This window comes from Antrostomus carolinensis, unplaced genomic scaffold, assembly GCF_000700745.2.
Source record: "Antrostomus carolinensis isolate BGI_N321 unplaced genomic scaffold, ASM70074v2 scaffold12982, whole genome shotgun sequence".
NCBI classification, from domain to species: domain Eukaryota; kingdom Metazoa; phylum Chordata; class Aves; order Caprimulgiformes; family Caprimulgidae; genus Antrostomus; species Antrostomus carolinensis.
In genome coordinates, this window is record NW_010299035.1 from 1 (window position 1) to 19,307 (window position 19,307).

The following is a 19,307-nucleotide window of genomic DNA, read 5'->3' on the forward strand; positions in this document are numbered from 1 at the left end:
GGCGGGGTGATAGCCGGGGCCTTCTGCGAATTGAGGGTGAGAAATGGAAAAAGAGGGTTAGAAAGTCGTTTCCATTCTGCTGAACTTTTGTTTTCTGACCGATAGAGGCCGGTAGAGGACTGTGGAGAAGGAAAGTTTATAACCAGCAGCACCAGGATGGACTTCCCTGCTACCCAACCAAAACCTGCTGCCGATGGAAAAATCATCTACTATCCTCCTGGCGTGAAGGAGATTACGGACAAAATTACCAACGATGAGGTGGTTAAACGGTTAAAGGTGAGCAATCCTGACCACGATCCCCTTCCCTGCAACTTTTGCTTCTTAAGGTAAACATTTCATTATGGGAGAGGAGAACTGCCAGAGTTCCCTTGTCATAGTTGAAATGTGTCCTTCTTGCCTGCAGACCAGTATGGGAGTACCACTTCCTTGCTTTTCCTTAAAAAAGGGGGAGTCATTTTTGTATTTTGTGACTGTGCTCTTGCAAGTTCTCTCACAGTCAGAGTTGATACGTTAAACTGCTAATTTATATGTGAAATGCATCTACGGTGTTGGGGGGAGGTTTGAAGCAGGGTCATAAGTCACAATTGCAGGATATGATGCCGAAAATTTTTGTTGGTAAACTAGGTGTTTGTGTGCTCCAGCACTTTGAGCAAGCACAGTTGGGTGGGTGAAACAAGTAGATCTAGTTAAGGGTATTCTTAGCTGAAAAGACAGCGCTGTTGACAAACAGCAAAGATTGATTTCTGGAGTTTGTAGAAGAAATTTTGAAATTGTTTTGTATGTAAAACCTGCCTCAGATTTTGCAATTTGGTATAGTTCATATTGTTTCTTTCCTATTCTGTATAACTGGTACTTGGCAAAGTTTCTAAATTTTCATAAGCAAAGGGAACTGTTATAAAAGCATCTTCTCTGCTTGTTTGACAGTTTACTGGGGGACTGTGAGGCTTATCTCTGTTTTTTTGGTTTTTATCCCTTTTTCCACTGGAAACATGAAATGCTGCTGTGGTACAGTAGTATTATTTCTTAACTCTGTGCTGAAAATAGAAAATAAAGTTGAGCATTGATCAAATATTGGCACGGCTCGTTTGGTAATGCCATGGTCTTTGGACCAGAAAGTTGTTGTAACCTGGGATTTGGTCCTATGCCCAGGGTGGAGATTTAGTAATAATTTTTTAGGGATCAGAAATATTCTCTCATTTGATGACCTGTTTCCCATCACAACAGTGGCCCTACAAAGACTGAAAAGTAAAAATCACGATCTTGCCTACGTTGAGAAATGTCTTACCTAGAAATGTGAAGAGAAGAAGCTTTGTGCTTTGCTTTCAAAACAGCAAGGCACATGTCAGTTTTTTCTTTGAAAATGAGCCTTGTTGTCCAGTTAGTTTTGAAAATTTTTGAATGGACAAGTCCAGCCTAGTATTTTCAAAACTCCAGTGGAACATTGCTAGTTACAGGAGAAGATCCCAGAGTTTTGATTGTTCGGACAGAGACCTTGAATCAAAGTCTGTGTGGAATGGGGTGGAGTGCGGTTTTGAGGTGCTTTTCAAAATGGGTATTTTATTTTGTCTTAGTTGGAGAGCTTGCAGTGGTGAGCTGTGCCATTCCTCGATAATAGGAATAATAGAATTTCAAAGTCATGCATATATGTTTTGCTGAATTCACATGTGTATGTTGGACATAATTTTCAGGCTCAGACCAGATTTTTTTCTGTCATTTTATAATGAGCTACTGTTAAGGAATTCAGATGACCTCAAGACTGTATACTGACTTTAAATGGGAACAAATACTTTGCTAGTGGACCTTCCATCACTGAAACAACAGAGGAAGATTTTTCTTGTTGGTACTGCCTAATCTGAGTTTGAGGAATTTTTTTTGAGTCAAGTACTACCTTTACTAAAATATAAAGAAAAACAGAAGTACTGTATACAAGTATTTTCTTCTTTATGTTTTTGTCTAGGGAAATATATATATAATCTCCATTTATGAAATCCATGCTTCTTGATATCACGTTGATTTACAAAAGCACATTCTCTTTGGCATGTGGAATATTACGATGATGCAGTGCTTGGGATGGAAGTGCTTGAAAAGGTTTTGTTCAATTAAAAGATAAATTTTCACAACTTTAAAAATGACTTAATGATAAAAGCCAGCTTTAGCAGAATGTACAAATTCAGGCATTAAACAATCCTTGAAACTGTGGGTTTTTACCTTCTTGGCCACATATGATCTAAAGATGCTCTGTGTGTCTCTTACAAAAAAGATGTGTGTAACTTGGTGTTTTGGCCACCAGGCTTTCGGTGAGTCCTTGTGAATTTTTCTTCTTTTAGCTTATTGAAGTCATAGTCAACTTAATAATTGGTTACAAATTTGTGTCCTTATTAGCAACTTTTCTGATATCACATCTGTATTTTTGTGTCCAGACCTCTTCTCATAATGAAGGCTTTTCTTATTATTGGAACTTGAGACGTTCTGGGCACCTGTCCCAGAGAGCCTGAGCAGCAGCTTTTGTGCCAAGGACTTTCAAAAAGAATGTTTCTCTATCCTTTCCCTCCTTCTGCTTGGGGTTGTGGGTAATAAAGTGTAGGCCAGATTCATTTGCAGTGTTTTGATATATCTGTATGATAACATTAACACTGTCCTGAAAATACAAGTATTGAGAATTTTAAAATCAACATGTACTCTCTGAGTGACATAGAAAGGAAAAGCCTCTGAATTGCATATGCATGATAAATGAAACACCAGTTCAGGTGCTTAATGGAGTCAAAGGTGGTTTCTGGTGTGTTAGATTACAGTGTTAGGTCAGTGTTGTCTTGGAGTGGGACAGTATGTGATGTATAATTTTGATTATTGAAGAAATGATTTTTAACTGTGGTGTGGGATGGCTAGGAACAAGTGTCCATTGAATAGATCCATTCAAGTGTAACCAAACTAGGCAACTAGCATGTAGCAGAGTTGAGGCTTACTGTACTTTGTCTGCATGGGGGGTTTTTAGTTGTTTTTGTTTGTTTGGTTGGGTTTTTTGCTACTTTTCATTTTTACAGTGCATCTGTTCAAGTTATATAGTGATTGGTTTCAGGGCTGTAACTCAAATGCTTGTCAATTTAGTAAGGCTTGTGGGGGGAGGTATTAACTTTTATTTAGCTAAGCAATAGAAGTGGAAAACAAGAAACAATTCTAAGTCACCCAGGTAGGCTCATCTTCAGTTCCAAAATCAAGCCAGCAACTAAATACAAGTTGAGAACAGATATACTAGCAATATTATATTTCTTCCTGTAAGATAGTTGAAGGTTGAAAGAAGTTTTAGAAACTCATCATCTGCTTTTAGAAGTTTTAGAAACTCAGCATCGAGAAGTTACAAAGCTTCTTGATGACTACTGAATTTTTTTCAAAATTGACTGTATTGTACTGCCTTGTCAAACTTCAGACTGGTATGTTGTCACTGAACTATTAAATCTCAGATGTAACTAACTTTTGTCCCAAGAGAATATTTTAATGTTATTTTTATATAACCTGGTCATAGTTGTGAGTAAGATTAATAGTAGTGTACTTAATTGTCAGATACGCTAAAAAAGCCCCATCAATCCAAAGTGCATAGAGTGTCTCAGAGACTGACTTAAACAGCCTTTGTAGGCAAAGCCAGAACTGCCATGGAAAGAGGTGTCTCTCTGTGCTTTGTGTCCCAGCCTCTGTTCTGTACCCTCTCTATAAGCATTTTGTTTTGCTGCATGCCAAAATGGATGGGTGAACAGATCTAGGTTTAACCTTAGGAGAAAAAAATCCCTCAAACCTGTGTTAGTTTTAGCCTGAATCATTTTCTTACCTGATTTATCACGAGAGCTCACTAACACTTGTGCTGGCGTAGGGGAAAAATCAACCTCTTTCTGTGGCAGTCTTGCCCTAGAGCATTGAAGGAACTCCAGAGTCGGTTTGAATGTGGAAGTTTGCAGATGTTATCTTTTGAGACAGTTTTGCTGAAACAGTGCAAAAGTCCCTATCTGCATCTCACCTCCTAGATTTTTTTTGAAGTAAAAGAAATAGTGCTCAATGATGAGTTGAGATAAACCTTTGTACCAACAAGTGTAGAGTTTGGTAAAGTTATGACAAGTCTAGAGAAACAGAAAACATTTATAGTGCCATGTTTTATTTTACCTACAGGTATCAGTGTAAGCAACACTAATTCATAAAATCTGTGAAGTGTGTTTAGTCAAACACTAAAGATACAAAAGTACAAAAAAAAAAAAAAAGTTTCTGAAACCTTCCAAAGGAAAACGAGTGATAAATTAGTTTCAGCACAGAGATTTTTAACAAAGGTCGAAGGCAGTGTAAAAACCTGTCTTTGTGAAATTAAGAGGTTTATAGGTTAGAATTTATAGAGGGCGATGTAGTTCTCCTTTATCATAGCTTGGGTTAGTATTCTCTTTTCTGAGGGTTTTTTTTGTTTGTTTGTTTCTATATGGAGTGATTTTTCCTTTTGCTTTTCAATCAATCCAGTAGTCTTGTTGCTTTTTCCACGGTGGTGGTCTGGCAAGGCATTTTCTGCGAGATTTTCTTTTGATTTCCATACTCACACCCACCCTTCCACCCTCTCCCCGATTCTCCCCCTGCCACCCTACCCTAAAGCCTAGCTTGTGATCCTCTGGAAAAGTTAACACTCCTAGTGTGCCTTAAAGTCTTCCTTATCTTGTCCCCTGGCATTTCTTAGTTATCTGATATGCATTTGTGCCAGAGTGAAACAAACACTCCCTCTCATTCCCATTGTCTTTCTGCAGGTTCCTCTGGTTATTGGACCTTGGTTTCTTTGTAGTTCAGCCTGTTGTGTCTTTATCTTTGGAAGATTATCCTCCTATCACTAGAAATAGTTAATGCTAATAGTTTATCATATTAGGCACAGGTGGTTTTTAGGCATATGTTACAGAATGTTAAAATGGAGAAAGGTTGCTTTTTTGCCACTTAAATGTTTTGGAGTAGGCTGCAGGTATTTGAGAAGAAAAAAAAGTTGCTCTTTACTCACCCTGATACTTCTGCAGAAGTTAATAGCCACTCTCTGAGACTGTGTAGTTAGATGGACCTTTGATCTGACCTGGCTATGCTTAGGTAGTTATTTTGAAGGAAACTAGAAAAAAGTATAAATTAGAGTATCATCTGGTAGAAGAAAATCTACTTTATATTGTTTCATACACTAGAATTTGTATGTTTGGGGGGAAAAGGTATACATATTAAGTATGTTGGATTGTATTAATTAATAAATACTATTTACTGGCAAGATTTAGATGGCATGGGCATTTTCATGGCTTGGACCTCTGACTTGCATGTACTTACATGCTTACATTTAAGGATTATAAGTAGTTTTGTGGAGGTCATATACCGAGGTTACAGAAATGATACACAGTTAATTATTCTAACAATTTTAAAACTTACATTAATTGTATTTAACTGCAGACTGCAGTTTGCAATGTTCTTGAACTGTTGATGGACACATAAGCCTAAAGCCAAATTCCTAATTTGATTTTGCTCATAGTTTAATCATTTTAATTAGTTTGACTCTTGTAACAATCAAGTTTTTCATTAACTAGGACAGGCCACTAGTCAAGAGAAGAAGAAATCTTGTTCTGATTTTTTTTTTCCAATGGAATATTAGCTATTTGCTTTGTAAATGTCCCAATTTTGTCAATCCTTAGAGAAGTAGACCGTGTAGGCTCACCCACTTCACCCAGATGTTACTTAATTTCAAACTGATTGATGATGAGACCCTTTATTTTTGTATCTGATAATTTTCTTTTGTTACAAGTGCATCAGTAATTAATGGCAATTTCACGTGTACAATATTATTCTAATGGTTTCCTGGCAACAAGAAGATAAATATATTGTGAAACAAAAGAAGCCTCAATTTGAAAGGGGGGGAAAAACAGAGGTTGCTGAATAAGGAATGATAACTTCTGACGATTGACCACCAAAACGGACAGACTAGTTCAGAAGTCCTTATGCCCTTATTTATTTTATTATAAACCTCAAATAATTATTAATTTTATTCTTGTGCTAATGTTTTTTTGTGAGGTGAGGACATTATGTTAATTACAGTTTAAAAGATGGGGAACTGAAGAGCTGCTGAAAGGAAAAAAAAACAACAAACCCAAACACAAGAAAGACAAGCTGGCTTCATTTGGCATTTCTAAAATGTGACTTCTGAAGTGACTGTGCATTCTGTTGCACTTTACGTGTTCAGAACACAAGTTCCTTTTATTTCAGTTACATTTCTGAGTGCTGAGCTCTTCTGTAAACCAGACCTCGTCGTCTCTGCTTAAGAACCCAGAAAATGACAAATGTTTTCTGTGAAAACCTTATTTTAGCCTGTTTAATGGGCATCACATAGAAACTTTGTAATAGGTGGGAGGCTTGCATGAAAGTCTTCAGGCTTAACTGTTTCAAAACATGGCATAGAATATTCCTTTCCTGCAATATTTTCCTTCAGTTATAGTCTTGCAGCTTCAATAAATAAGAAAGGTGGCCGTTGGGCAATACACTCCTCTACCAAACAAGCTTGATTAACTCCAGAGTAAGTCCTTTCTTTGGACTGAACAAAGTAATGGCTTCAAGTTTTTGTCTGTTTGTTTGGTGATTTGGGTTTTGGGGGGTTTTTTGTTGTTTGTTGGTTGGGGGGGTTGTTTGGTTGGTTGGTTTGTGTTTTGTTGGGGTTTTTTGGTTACTTAGTTTTTTTAAGGGGGAAAAAAAAGATGTGTAATCGCTTACCAAACACCGTTTTAGCATTAGGATTGAGGAGACTGACTAGAGATTTGAGAAGTATAGGGTTGTTTACTTACCTACACGTGTTTATCACAACCACTGAATAACCACTGAATAACAGTGGTTGTGATAAAAGCATACAAAATAACGAATAACAGATAGTAAATTAGGAATTTCTGGTTTTGCCCCAGTCTCCCGAAAGAGGGTTCTTTGAAATGGAAACTTAAATATTGTTGAAGGTTAAATATTTCTTAGGGTCATACTGGAAGGTTGTGGCAGAGCAGAGCTGAACTGATGCTATGTTGTAGAAGTGACATGCTTTAATCATATAAATCACTTAATGTAGGTGGGTGTGCTTGTCTGTATGTGTTTTTATGGTATTATGTGGGAGATTTCTTGTGTATTCAAATATTTTAAATAAAGTTGGGACAAAAAATCCTTGACATATCACTGCCTCCTTATGAGGCATTTGTAGGCATAAGTTTGCAAAACAGCAGGAGTCTTAGCTGTGTTCAGAGATTTGTAAACTAAGTGTTAATCTCACAACAGTGCTATGAAGTGAAAGAAAAATTATCCCTTGGTTTCCAGACAGTAATATGGAGTTGATTGATAGGAAGGGAAATCAACATTATCTGAGGTTACTTTTCTTTCTTGTCTACTTGAATCAATTCATATTATCTTGTCTACTTAATGCCTATGTGCATCTCTTGCTACCAAAAATAAAAACAACAGACAAAATAATTAGAAGATCATTCATTCATGGTATATATTATAGCCATTTTGGTAGTTAAAGAAACAAAACTGTTGTCTAGTCCCCAATCTATGTTAAACATTCTTCATGTATGAGTTTTTTCCAGACTGCAATATCTTCTTAATCGCAATTGTTACCTAGAAATCTAAAACACATGCTTGTTATTGGTGTCACTTGAAGCAATGTGTGTTTGCTGGCTCTGCAGCTGCAGTAAACTAATGAACTGTATTCCCACTGCTGTGCTACATCAGAATTTGGCTGTTGCAAAGATGTCTTAAGCATGATGAAGTGCTGTTAAAGGTAAACAGAGATAAAATTGGCACAAAGTATGTTCCTGCTTAGAAAAGAAGGTTGAAAACTTTGTGGTACCTAGATAGCATGGGATATCCTAAATGTATGTTTTATTTATGTGACACAGATGATACATGCTAGTCTGATGGAGGTGTCAGAGCTGCAGTGTTAGGATCAGTTTTGCTGCCAGCGTGGGGGAAAAATTCATTTAAATTTACTGTGAAGACTGGTCAGCCTTTTTAATGTCTTAGTTACTGTCAAATGAGCTCAGAGTTCTTTCTACATCTTCAATAGTACTACCTAATCTTAATGGCCCTCTGTTGTCTTCCATGAACAGAACCTGTCACTTTTTGCTGAAACACTATTTGGTGTAGTCATTAGCAATTTTAGGCCTTATATTGGTTTTTAGTATTGTATTTTAATAGCTTATGGTAGAAATTATGACATCTGTCTCCAGGAGATTTATCAAAACGTTCCGAACTGTTGAAGCAGAGAAAAAGTTTTGTTCTGGCAAAATACATTCATAAGCATTAAAGAGAAATATGTTTTTTCTATTTACAAATTATTTTTTGAATTGATACAGACATTGAAGATGAAAGAGGAGAAAGATTTATAATTAATTTGGATGAATCAAATATTTCTGGAGTCTTCACCCACTGCCTTCTTTGCTGGTTACAGCACCTGAAAAATGCACATGCTTAGGGGAAAAAAAAGTAGTTATATTAGTGTTTAATAGTGTTAGCATTTGCTTACTGTCGTTAAAGAATTCCCTTTCCTCTGCAATTGTAGTCTCTGTCTTTTGCATGGCTTTCTGTAGATAACCTGATTGACCATCAGGGAATAGCTTTAGATCTACAGGTTTACAATGTTTTTTTGAGTATTGTGTAACTTACTGATCTTTGAACTATTTTATCACTGCATCTAACATGAGAGACCATCAAAAGACCAATTTCAAACTTGTAGTTACTATGAAAATCTTATTACTGTAGTTTTAAGTCCCCAAGAGTTAGTCTGTCAAAAGTTGAAAGAAAACATTTGTGGTTTTCAGTTTACTTTGTGATAGTGCTTTGTCTGGACAAATGTTTTTAGCTTGCTTTTCTAATGAAATAAGGTTTTTATCCGATCAGCCAGTCTGATGTCTTTGTTACTGATCTTCCCTGAAGTTAATTAGTTCAAAACTTGTTTCGGAGACCCGAGATTTGTCTAATTGGTGCTGAGAAGAATAGAGACATCCAAGTTCTGTTTATGCCAAGGAAAATGGACCAGCACTGTTAAACATTTCAAAAGGCAGCAGCTCGTGTGCTAGCTGGAATAAATTAATTGATCACCTAATTTCTACATGAGTGTTTCAAGTGTTGTAGGGGATGTGCTTCCCCCTCTCCAGCTCTCCAGGCACAGCACCCAGAGGGGAGTGGGCAGGTAGTGCAAGAGGATGAGAGTGAGGGATGCAGAAAGGAGGGAGCTGGCAGCCCTCTCAGAGGAGAGCAATGGGGAACAGATCTCTTGGAAACCAGCCACTGTTAATTTTGATATTTATGATAAAACTAATTTCATATAGCAGCAGTAAAGGAGATAAACAGCTAAAATAAAGCACAAAACCCTTTAAATACTTTCTTAACCCACAGTCTGGTAGAGGGCTGTGCATGGTATTTGAAAATACTGCTAATTTTTTAACTTAAAAGTGGTGGTTTTTAACAAGTGAAAACAATAGCTGCATTCCTTGATAATACTGATGAAAATTGCTTATGTGATATACTACTGCAGAAAGGGAAAGCAAAAATGGAAAAAAAACCCAAACCACTCAGAAGTAGCTAAAAATGTAAAAAAAGATCACTAAGGTCTTTGGTTAATGTTTTCTATAGTATTTCTCTGACATAATTTGTTTTTTCCATTTATTTTGGCTGCTTAGAATCCTGATGGTGGTGCAGATGCTGAAGCAAAATGGATGTGAAAAGAAGTTTGTTAAAATAAGTTTTTCCTTGAAAAAAGTAAAATGCTTGACTTTGCTTGTGTTACCGGTTTAATGAAAGGAAAATGCTGTTGAATATTTCTCCTTTAAATTTTTACTCTACCTTCCGATAAACAAAGTAGTCAAAGTAGGGTAAATCCTGGTACTTTAATATAATTTTGTGTTTTAATTGTGTTGTTCTGTTACTATTTGAAAATCAGTAATGGTTCTCCACAATAAACTATTGATTGACATTTAATCAAACCATAGTCATAATTTAGTAGAGAGTTATTTTAAATTAAATTTTGAGGAATAAAAAAGTTGTTTTTTTCTTGTGATTTAAAAGAGTAAAACCTGATACTCGGTTACTTAACTGTCACTTGCCTGCAGTGCCTTTCTGTGGGCTTCAGTCCTGGTCAGTTAGAAAGGATATAATTTTTCTTTAAAAACTTTGCATGAAACAGTGAAGAGGAATAATTCAGAAATTATTGAATTATTGCATGAACATTATTATTTGTTCATGCAATGGGACAACGTATTGTAGAATAAGTGAAGGGAAGTTTAATTCTTAAGCCATTGCGGTAATAAGAAGGAAATAAACTCAATGCTTACTTTTCATGGTAGAAACAGAATTCAGCATTCTGGGGGGAGGTGGAATAGGTTACCCTATGTGTTTGTTTTTTGACAAGTGGTTCTTTCTCAGCACAGAATTGCTGCAGAGTTACTATTCATTCACTTACAAAGCAAAACAAAGAAATGCAAGGCAACTTTAAAGCTTTTTGCTGAAAATACATGTTTATTTAAATACCTTATTCAGTCATCCTTTGTAAATGTAGCTGGCATGTGTCAGTATTTCTGAAAAACTTCTAATCCATCTCTTCTCTAAAGCTCCCACTTCTGCAATCACCAGTAAAATTCCAGTGGCAAGAAAAGAAGTACTATTTTTGCTTGTGTGAAGTTAATAAATGAAGGTCTAGGCCATTCCATTTGTGAGCTGTTAGTGACGTGTTTTTCTTAGAAAATGTATGTAGAATATGGAAGTAGGCGTAACTCTGCAGCCTAAGGGAAACTGGGAAATCTGGTAATAAGATTTCAGCTTTATTCTGATTGGAACTGGTAGTCTAGACTGCTGTAAAATCATGAGAATTTTGCTTTAGGAAATGGGAGGGTTCACCAAGTGCTAAAACTATATTTTTGTAGAATATATACACATTGGTACGACTGGAAGTAGGTCAGTAGAAACCTAGTAAGTTGTTAAGAAAATCTCTTTGAACTGGGAGTGAAAACCAAGTTAAAGGCTGTGTTTCTAAACCTCATCTGGGAAAGCGGGGGTGGAGTGTAATATTTTCCAAAGTTACCCTCTTTCAGCCCTAGCCTTTGCTTCCCTTGAAAGGTTAAAACACCTTCAGTCAGATTACCAAGTAAAAAGGCTGACATTTAATTTTGTTTCATTTTGACATCTTTGTCTATTGTTCTCAGTTTAGGTTCTTGTGCAAATTGGAGCATTCTGGTCTGAGTTGGATTTGGTATGTAGATACTCACCCTAGAGTTGCTGCTCTGTGTGCCATGCCATTTCTGATGCTAAAACTGGTTTCTGGTACTCATGTACATCTGTGAGGATGGAGTTCTCCACTACTTTTTATTTGGCAGCAAAGCTGGGTTTGAGGGACATCTTCATGGACTCTCTTACACTGGCTCTGCCTCCTGAGAAATTGTGCTGTGGAGCTGTGCCTTAATTCACACCATCTTGAGACTCTCCAGAGTTGCTCTGACTTCAGTCTGTATGTGGGCTGTGATGAGTTTACGTTCCTGTATACGATCTGATTTAACGCCTGTCAACGCTTTGGGTAAAAGGCTGGCATTGTGCAACATCCCGACAAAACTGATTTTAAAACCAGCCAATCACCTCAAAATTTTGTAAATGAGAAACATATTAATTGCCAGCATATTTGGAGGATTTGTTGAGCATTTTCCCACTGCTTTTTATCATCTTTATCAATCTTCTGCTCGAAAACAAAACTGCGGGCAAATAATTTCAGGAAAGTGAAAAGGTGGAGGGATAGGTAATGACAGGTTAGTTCTGCAGGGTATTGCCAGTCAGCTTGGTAACCTGAACTGACCTGCATAGCAGGTATTTTAACATAGTCAAAAGCAAGTTAGTTTATCTAAAAATAAAAAAAAATGCAAGTCCTCTTTACAGAGTGTCAGAATTGTGTTTTGGAAGCTTGTCATGCTCACGCTGTTGTACTGGATTATTTTGAGTACTCTTAAGTTGACGCTGCTACTGAAGGAAAGAAACAGTTACTCATCCTCAGCGCTGCTGCCACTGCTGTTCAGGGAGAATAACGATTCAGAGTTGTTTTGCTTATTTGAGTCAGCAGCACTCTCAAATTGCGGAAGCAAATCAAGTTTGTGAAGAGGAAGAGGCGCAGATTAAAAAATAGAGGCATATAGTGACAGTAAGCAGGGAGGGGGAAAGTAGTGCAGTTGGAAAGGATGCAGTTGCTGCACCAGTAGCGGAGGATCGCCCTGAATCAGACTGCAAACACCAAAGCCAGCGGTTTGAGCCAGTGAAGTGAGCCTTGCTTGTGGGCCATCCTTTTCCAGATGCCAACCCAGGCGTGTCTGTGGCCTGCAGAATACTAGATTGTAGAAGTGATCCTGTTCAAAAACACCTTTTTTTCACCCCCCAGGTTAGTTTTCATTTGGATCAATGTGACTTATGCAGTCACCTCCTTGTGCTGGCAGAAGCTGTATGACAATTTTGGAGTGGCAGAACTGTTACTTGCAGTAACAGCTTAATTTGGAACACTGTTCATTGGGCTTGACCTTATTAAATCAACTTAAAGATTCATTAAACTGCACCCTAAGATTGGGCTGAAGCAGTTCCACCCTCCTCTGTGTGTTTTTACAGCCATGTAGTGAGCTGATTCAAGAAACAGATCTGTCCAAAAAGTAACCTGGCCAGAAAAAGGGGTTTTCCAGTAGCGTCGCACATCAGTCGCATGCGTGCTGGAGCAATGGAGGGACGGGGCTGAGAGATTTGGGTTGACACACACTGCTGTAGAACTGCACCCTAAGAAATTCTACGAACATCCCGCACTCCTACAATTTAGTGAGGCAGTATATGTATACAAAATTAAATGTGTCCCTCGTTTCAGAGAGCTGCAAGGGTAAGTGCAGTGAATTATGCACTACCCTTCCATGTCTGAAAAATAAACTAAGATATGAAGGAGAACAATCTGTGATTAGAAACAATTGAAATCAGTGCTGTGTTTATATGCAAATATGTGGATTGTGCTGGTACCAGTAATTTTGAATTACTGTGAATGTTGTGGAATCCACGATGGATTTTCTCCTGTTTTGGCTGACTGCTGAAGTAGATCATACTGTTCATCCTAATACAAGATTGCTTTCAAAGTAAATTGATTTTATATTTGAATTCAGAATTGGTGTAGTAATATTTAGTGAGAAGTACTTGCCTACAATTCTTCTTTCTCTGGGAATGTTTGGTTTCCTCTCTTTTCCCCTTATTATCTTTCCCATTTGTACAAAAGAAAGAATTTGAGGTTTCAGTGTTTTTCAGGCCTCCCTAGGCCCAGTGGCTCACAGTTTGGTACCAGTACTATGACTATGAGATGTAGTCTTTGATGTTTAGACTGGTCTCTTCCTGTTCTGCAGTCCAAACTACCGGGTCTTGTGCTGTGACTGGAACTAGAGTAGGCGGTACAGGCCAGTGCTTGCACACAGGTTTGTCTGTATGCCAGCTCTCTTCTCCCCGCCCCTCCAGTACTTGATGGTTTTCTAAAAACCAAAGACTTGTGCTAACTTACAGGATGTATATCTGTCTTTAGGGGAATATGTGTGTGCATACATACACAGAAATGAATCTTTTCTTTCCAGATAATCGCACATTCAAAAAAAATTGTACTAGCCAGCAGATAGGCACCACGAATAGCTTTCTCCCCTGCAAGCATCAACTGATAAATTGCAAGTAGTAGAATCTTTTTTTGTGTCACCCAAAGCCAGCATTATTAACACTCCACAGGGCTCATAGCAGGGACATACCAGGAGTTTACTGCTGCACATGAAGCTCTTCCAGAATTATTCATAGAAAGTGAAAACCCTTCTTCTTTAAATGTTACTCATTAACTCGTATTTCTTATACTTCAGGGCCTGAGAGTTGTGCAGAATAAATTGCTGAGGACTCCTTGATAGGTCTAAAGTCTGTCTGCTATTGAAAAATGTTTGAACATAATTTTGTTTATTCTTTAAAGAGACAGCGTTTGCAAAGGGCTTGTACTTTTGTGGAGGTGTATGCATTGAAATTCTGTAGTTGCCAAACTTTAGCCAACCTTAGAACTGAATTTCACCTATTTTTCTAGTAGTAGTTTGTTTGTATATGGCAACTTCTATGAAAATAGCTGCGTGGGAATGTTGCCAGAAACTCTTGGATGAAGATGTATGGATAATTTTGATTATACAAATCGTCACTTTGAAATAATTTGATTTCATCTCGTTATTGAGTGGGTTTGTGACTTGTTTTAGTTATTTCATTTTGTATTATTATTAAAGCAAATCTTTATTTGTTGTGGTGGTTTCACCCACAGGTAATACCACGCAGTCTTGCACTCACTCCCCCCCTAACCCGGTAAGATAAGAAGAGAATCACAACAAAGGTCCCTTCCAATCCCTAACATTCTGTGATTCTGTGAAAGGGGTCATGGATTGGAATGAAGGACAGGGACAGATCACTCACCAGTTATGGTCACGGGCAAAACAGACTTAACTTGAGGAAGCAAAAAAAAAAAATCATTATCAATCATCAGAGCAGGATAGTGAAGTGTAACAACCACATCTTACAACACCTTCCCCCCACCCCTCCCTTCTTCCCGGGCTCAAATCGCTTGGCTCCTGATTTCTCTACCTTCTTCCCCTCAGCAGCACAGGGGACAGGGAATGGGGGTTCACTCAGTTTGTCTGTGCTGCTCTTTCCAGCATGAGACCCCTCCCACGGGCTGCAAGAGTCCAGGAACAAAGTGTTCCAAGGCGAGCTTCCCATGGAGTCACGCACCAGTTCGGGCTCAGCTCCTGGCTCCAGCATGGGGACATCCATGGGCAGCAGACGGGTCTCTGGTCCAGTGCACATCCTCCTCCCATTCTGGGGATCCCCCACACCAGCTCTGGGTTCTCCTTGCTCATCAAACGAGCACTCAAAGTCACAGCTGCCCTTAGGCACAGCTTTTCTGCTCCAGCATGGAGTCCTCCATGGCCTACACGTGGGTACCTGCCCTGACGCTGAACTTCCATGAGGTGCAGGGACCTCATTTGCCTTCTCCGACTCCATGCAGTTGAACTGGGTGTCTGAGGTTCTCTGTCCTCCCCTTCCTTGATGCTCTCCTCTTTGTTTAGGCCAGTGTCTGTCTTTTGTTCAGGTCAGTGGTCTCTCCTCAAAGTTCTGTCCTCCTTATTTTCAAAACCAGTTCTTCCCTCATATGTATTGATTTGCAGAGGCGTTTCTCTGTTGCTCATTGGCTCAGCCTGGGCTGGAGGTGGGTCCACCTTGGAGCCATAGGAGCTTTGCCATCAGTGTAGCCCTTTCCCACACTACCAAAAGTGGCCACCCCGCACACAAACCCAACACATTTGTAATCTTCAATTCAGAAAGCTTCAAAATAATGCATAAGAAATGAGCGTGTGGATATGCTTTGCATATATTCACCAGTCAGTAGTCTGTTGAGTTTCCAGAGGTTCAGTCTTTTTGTTTGTAAATAAATTCTGGAGATCTTAAGTGAGTCTTGATTAAAAATCTTTAATTACCTTTCAAGTCTTTGATATCTGAAAAACGTTGTGAGTTAACTAATACCATTCATGACCAATGGATCAAATAAATGTTCAGAGGCTTGACCAACACAAAGGGACTTGGGTACGCTCATTCTAGATAATAATCACGTTGCAAAGGGAAGCTAGATAGAGGCTAATACCAATTTTGCTGTAAACTGACTTTGTGCTGTCTTAGTTCAGACCAGAGTACATGCAGAACTGTCACACTGAAAACAAAGGGAGAAGATGCTCTGGTTTTCCTGGGCTTCTCTGAGATTGCTGACTAGGAGATACTGCTTTCTTACCCAAGAGGAGTGATAAGCATACAGGAGACAAAGTGCTTGGAAGAGTATAATTTGGTGATGGAAAACTACTTTTCTGCCACTTTTTCTCTCAATATCTGACTCTCACAAGAATCGAGTGTCTTCTGAAGTCCTTCTTGTGACATCTGAAAGCAGCTTCTAAGCAAATTCAAAACAAATGTTGTAGACGTAGTGTCAACCACATGCAGGTGGCCACTACCTGATCTGTGTTACCCCGTGATTTTATCACTGTCAGGATAATCCCGTGTGTGAGCAGTCAGAGCTGTTTAAGCTTAACAAAGACAGATGTTTAAAGTTAACACTGAGCAAGGCGGTGGTTTCAAGCGGGCGTCCATCCTTTCTCCATCCTTCGTTTTCCTTTGCTGGATGTTTCCCTTCAGTACTTAGTTCTTTTTGGCCCTTCGTACAGGGCAGTACTTACCACTAGTGAGGAAACTGCCAATAGCATCTGGGAGTAACACCTTCCGGCCTCTCTACTTGGCTAGGAATTTCAGCCCTATTCAGATACGGTTATTTGCTCTCAACATCTGGAACAGATTTCTGTTATTAATTTCATAATGAATGTATCAGTATTTTGAGACTATCTAACATAAATACTGAAGTGTTTTCCTTAGTATAAATTACTTGAACAACAGCTTGTTGTCTCCTCCTATGCTAATTTCCCATAAAATTCATAGTTAAATATTAGGTCTCAGCCCTTTAAGGTGCTAAATGGCTTCCACTTAATGCCTGAGTTTTGGGCACTAAAGATTATAGCTGACAGCTTTTGTTTCCCAATCATAAATCTTAGCCAACAGCATTTTTTAGGGTATTCTATGAACTCCTGCAGCTGTTGAAGGCTGTTGCAAACTTCCACAATCTGTAGGGCAAAGTGCACTTCTGAATTCTTCCTTTCTCATTACGAAGATGCATTGCAGAATGTTTTGATTAAAAAACAAAACAGAAAAGAACACAAATTCAATCAGAATAAAATATCTTACTGTTACATTTTTATTTTTAGGATGGAAAGGTGAGGAAACAAACTATAGCAAGATACATACCACAGTGTTTTTGGTAAACCATTTCAGTATGCTACCGACCTGCATGCTGCGATCATGAGGGTGATTAAAAAAATTTTTAAAAAGCACACAAAAAAACCCCCAGGAAAACAACCTACAGAACATAAATGAAACTGAGTTTCATCCTGGTTTGGCTTTTGAAGAGTAAAAGCAATGGAGCGTCATGTATTTTAAGTCTCGTATATGCAAGCTTATGACAATATAAGACCTTTATTTGGAATTCAGGACCTGAAGGCAACAACTGTGCAATCTAGAATGTTTTTAGAAGAAATGTTAAAATTTTGTGCTTAGGTAATGTCTCATGTATGCTTAGGAAATATCAAGTGGTTTATTTTGACAGTCACCTGGTCAGCTAGTTGTCATTCTCCTGCAGAGTCTGTATATGAGAGAGAACTGTTGTGTCCTTTTATAGGTAACGTTTCCCCTCCTCTTTCAATTTTCTCAGTCATTGCTTTTTATAATAATTTTTATATTTTATCTCCTTTTTAAATCTCCATCACATGCATGTGGACTGCTGTTCTGAGGTCACTGCAGCTGAGCAAGTGAAGTTGAATCTCTGTTCGATTTTTGAGTCAGAGAAACAGAAACAAAGATGATTTTTAAACAACGAGGCATTGTTTTTGCTTGTGGCTTCAGGCCACTTCAATGCAGTACTCTTGATGAAGTGTGTGCTTTCTTACGTGTTCTGGGCAATCGTAATTTTTTAGGCCGAGGTTTGATGCCTTCTCTGTAAGCTTCTCAGATTTTCTTTGGCACTGCCTCTGTCACAGATGCAGACTTTTGTGAAATGACCAAGTTGTGATCACACCCTCTCCCAGTGGGTAGCACATTTATGTTCATGCTTGGGGTACAGGTTAGTTGTTTCAGGTGTGTGATCTTATAAAGGGAATCGGCTGCATCTTCCAGCTCCTTCAAGTGAAGGCAAAAATGACTCACTGCTGCAGTGTATGCAGTGTCTTGAGACTGTGATATTGTTATATTGATAGAATTTATTGAATAAGTTTAAATAGCTGTACTATGAGACTCTTAGAAACTGTAAAGTTTAGTGGGTAACAAAATACTTTATTAAAGTATTAAACGAGGTGTTAAAGTAATTTTAAGGGTATAACCTCAAGAAGTGGATTGACTCTTATATTGTTTTGTGCTTTTGGGGTTGAAATTCCTCAAATTTTGTCATGAAGAGGATTCAAGTGATTTTCTGGATGAACATGACAGCATTTTGCAAATACAGAGCTACTATGCCTCAAGTGCTTTAAGTATGTCAGACCTTTAACAATTTTCTGCGATTCCCATTTTAGGCTTCTCTATGAGAATGTTGCTGGCAGCTATGTAAATTATATTTAGTACTCACAGGTTGCTGATTTCAGCAACATAGTTAAGCAAAATGTTATTTTGATCTAAATTCAGTATGGTTAATTCTGAGACTAAACTTAAATAGGCTATTTAAATATATAAATTAAATATATTAAATATTTCAGTTGGACTCACAATCTTAAAGGTCTTTTCCAACCAAAATTATTCTACAATTCTAATATATCAATAGCTTATTTTTTAATAAAAATGACTTTTCAGCCTTTAACTTTGAGAAGTCTGCTTGATTTGAGTTCTTCCTTACATAGTTGGGTTTTTTTTTTTTTTTTACAGAAAATCACATTTTCTTTTCAAAATAAAGCAGACGTTAATGTAGAGGTTAAAATGGGTAAATGCTGCACAGTGCAGATGATGTAAGTGGATTCACCAAGAGTCATCGGGGGAATCTGTCTAATGGTGGGCGCCTGATGTCTGTAGTGGGAATGGTCATACCATGAAGTCTTCATCTGAAGTCTGTTTCTAGCAAAGAAAGGAAATTGCAGAGCTCTCTGGTTTTTGTGACATCAAAATCAAATAAAAAATGATCTTGACATATTTCACGAAGAAAGCTTTAGTACAGGAAGACTCCTTGTTGGATCTTCTTAAAGTCAGACATGTTTTGAAAACATTCTTAAAAAAAAAAAATCTTTGCATTAACACTTTATATCTGATGTATTGCCTGCTTCTTATCTTGGCAAAATCAGTAGCTTTAAAACTGTGATTACATATGAGGAATGTTGAGGGACAGGTACAGCAGTTACAGACATATTCTAGCTGTCCACAAGGCAAGCATTTGATGGAACTGATAGGCAAAATAATTGCAGAACTCTTTTGGAGGAAAACAGGAATTAACTGAAGTTCTCAGAATATTAGAGAAGAATTCCCAGACAAGACTTTATTAGCCCAAAATTAAAATGACTGCAGAAAATCAACGAAACCACCACAACTCTGAGAGGTGACGTATTACCCTCTAAAATAGTGTCGCTAATCAAGACAGGTATAATAGAGCTCTGTAAAAGCAG

At 38.0% G+C, this 19,307-nt stretch overlaps 1 protein-coding gene across 1 annotated transcript in view; it reads left to right on the forward strand.

Annotated features, from left to right (window-relative positions):
- The first annotated feature begins 111 nt into the window (after nucleotides 1-111).
- Nucleotides 112-19,307, forward strand: part of LOC104520844 (sister chromatid cohesion protein PDS5 homolog A) — a 58,537-nt gene continuing 39,341 nt past the window's right edge. Inside the window, exon 1 of the mRNA XM_010162651.2 lies at nucleotides 112-276. Coding sequence (XP_010160953.1) covers nucleotides 157-276 — 120 coding nt within the window. The 5' untranslated portion in view covers nucleotides 112-156. The remainder of the gene's footprint in view (nucleotides 277-19,307) is intronic.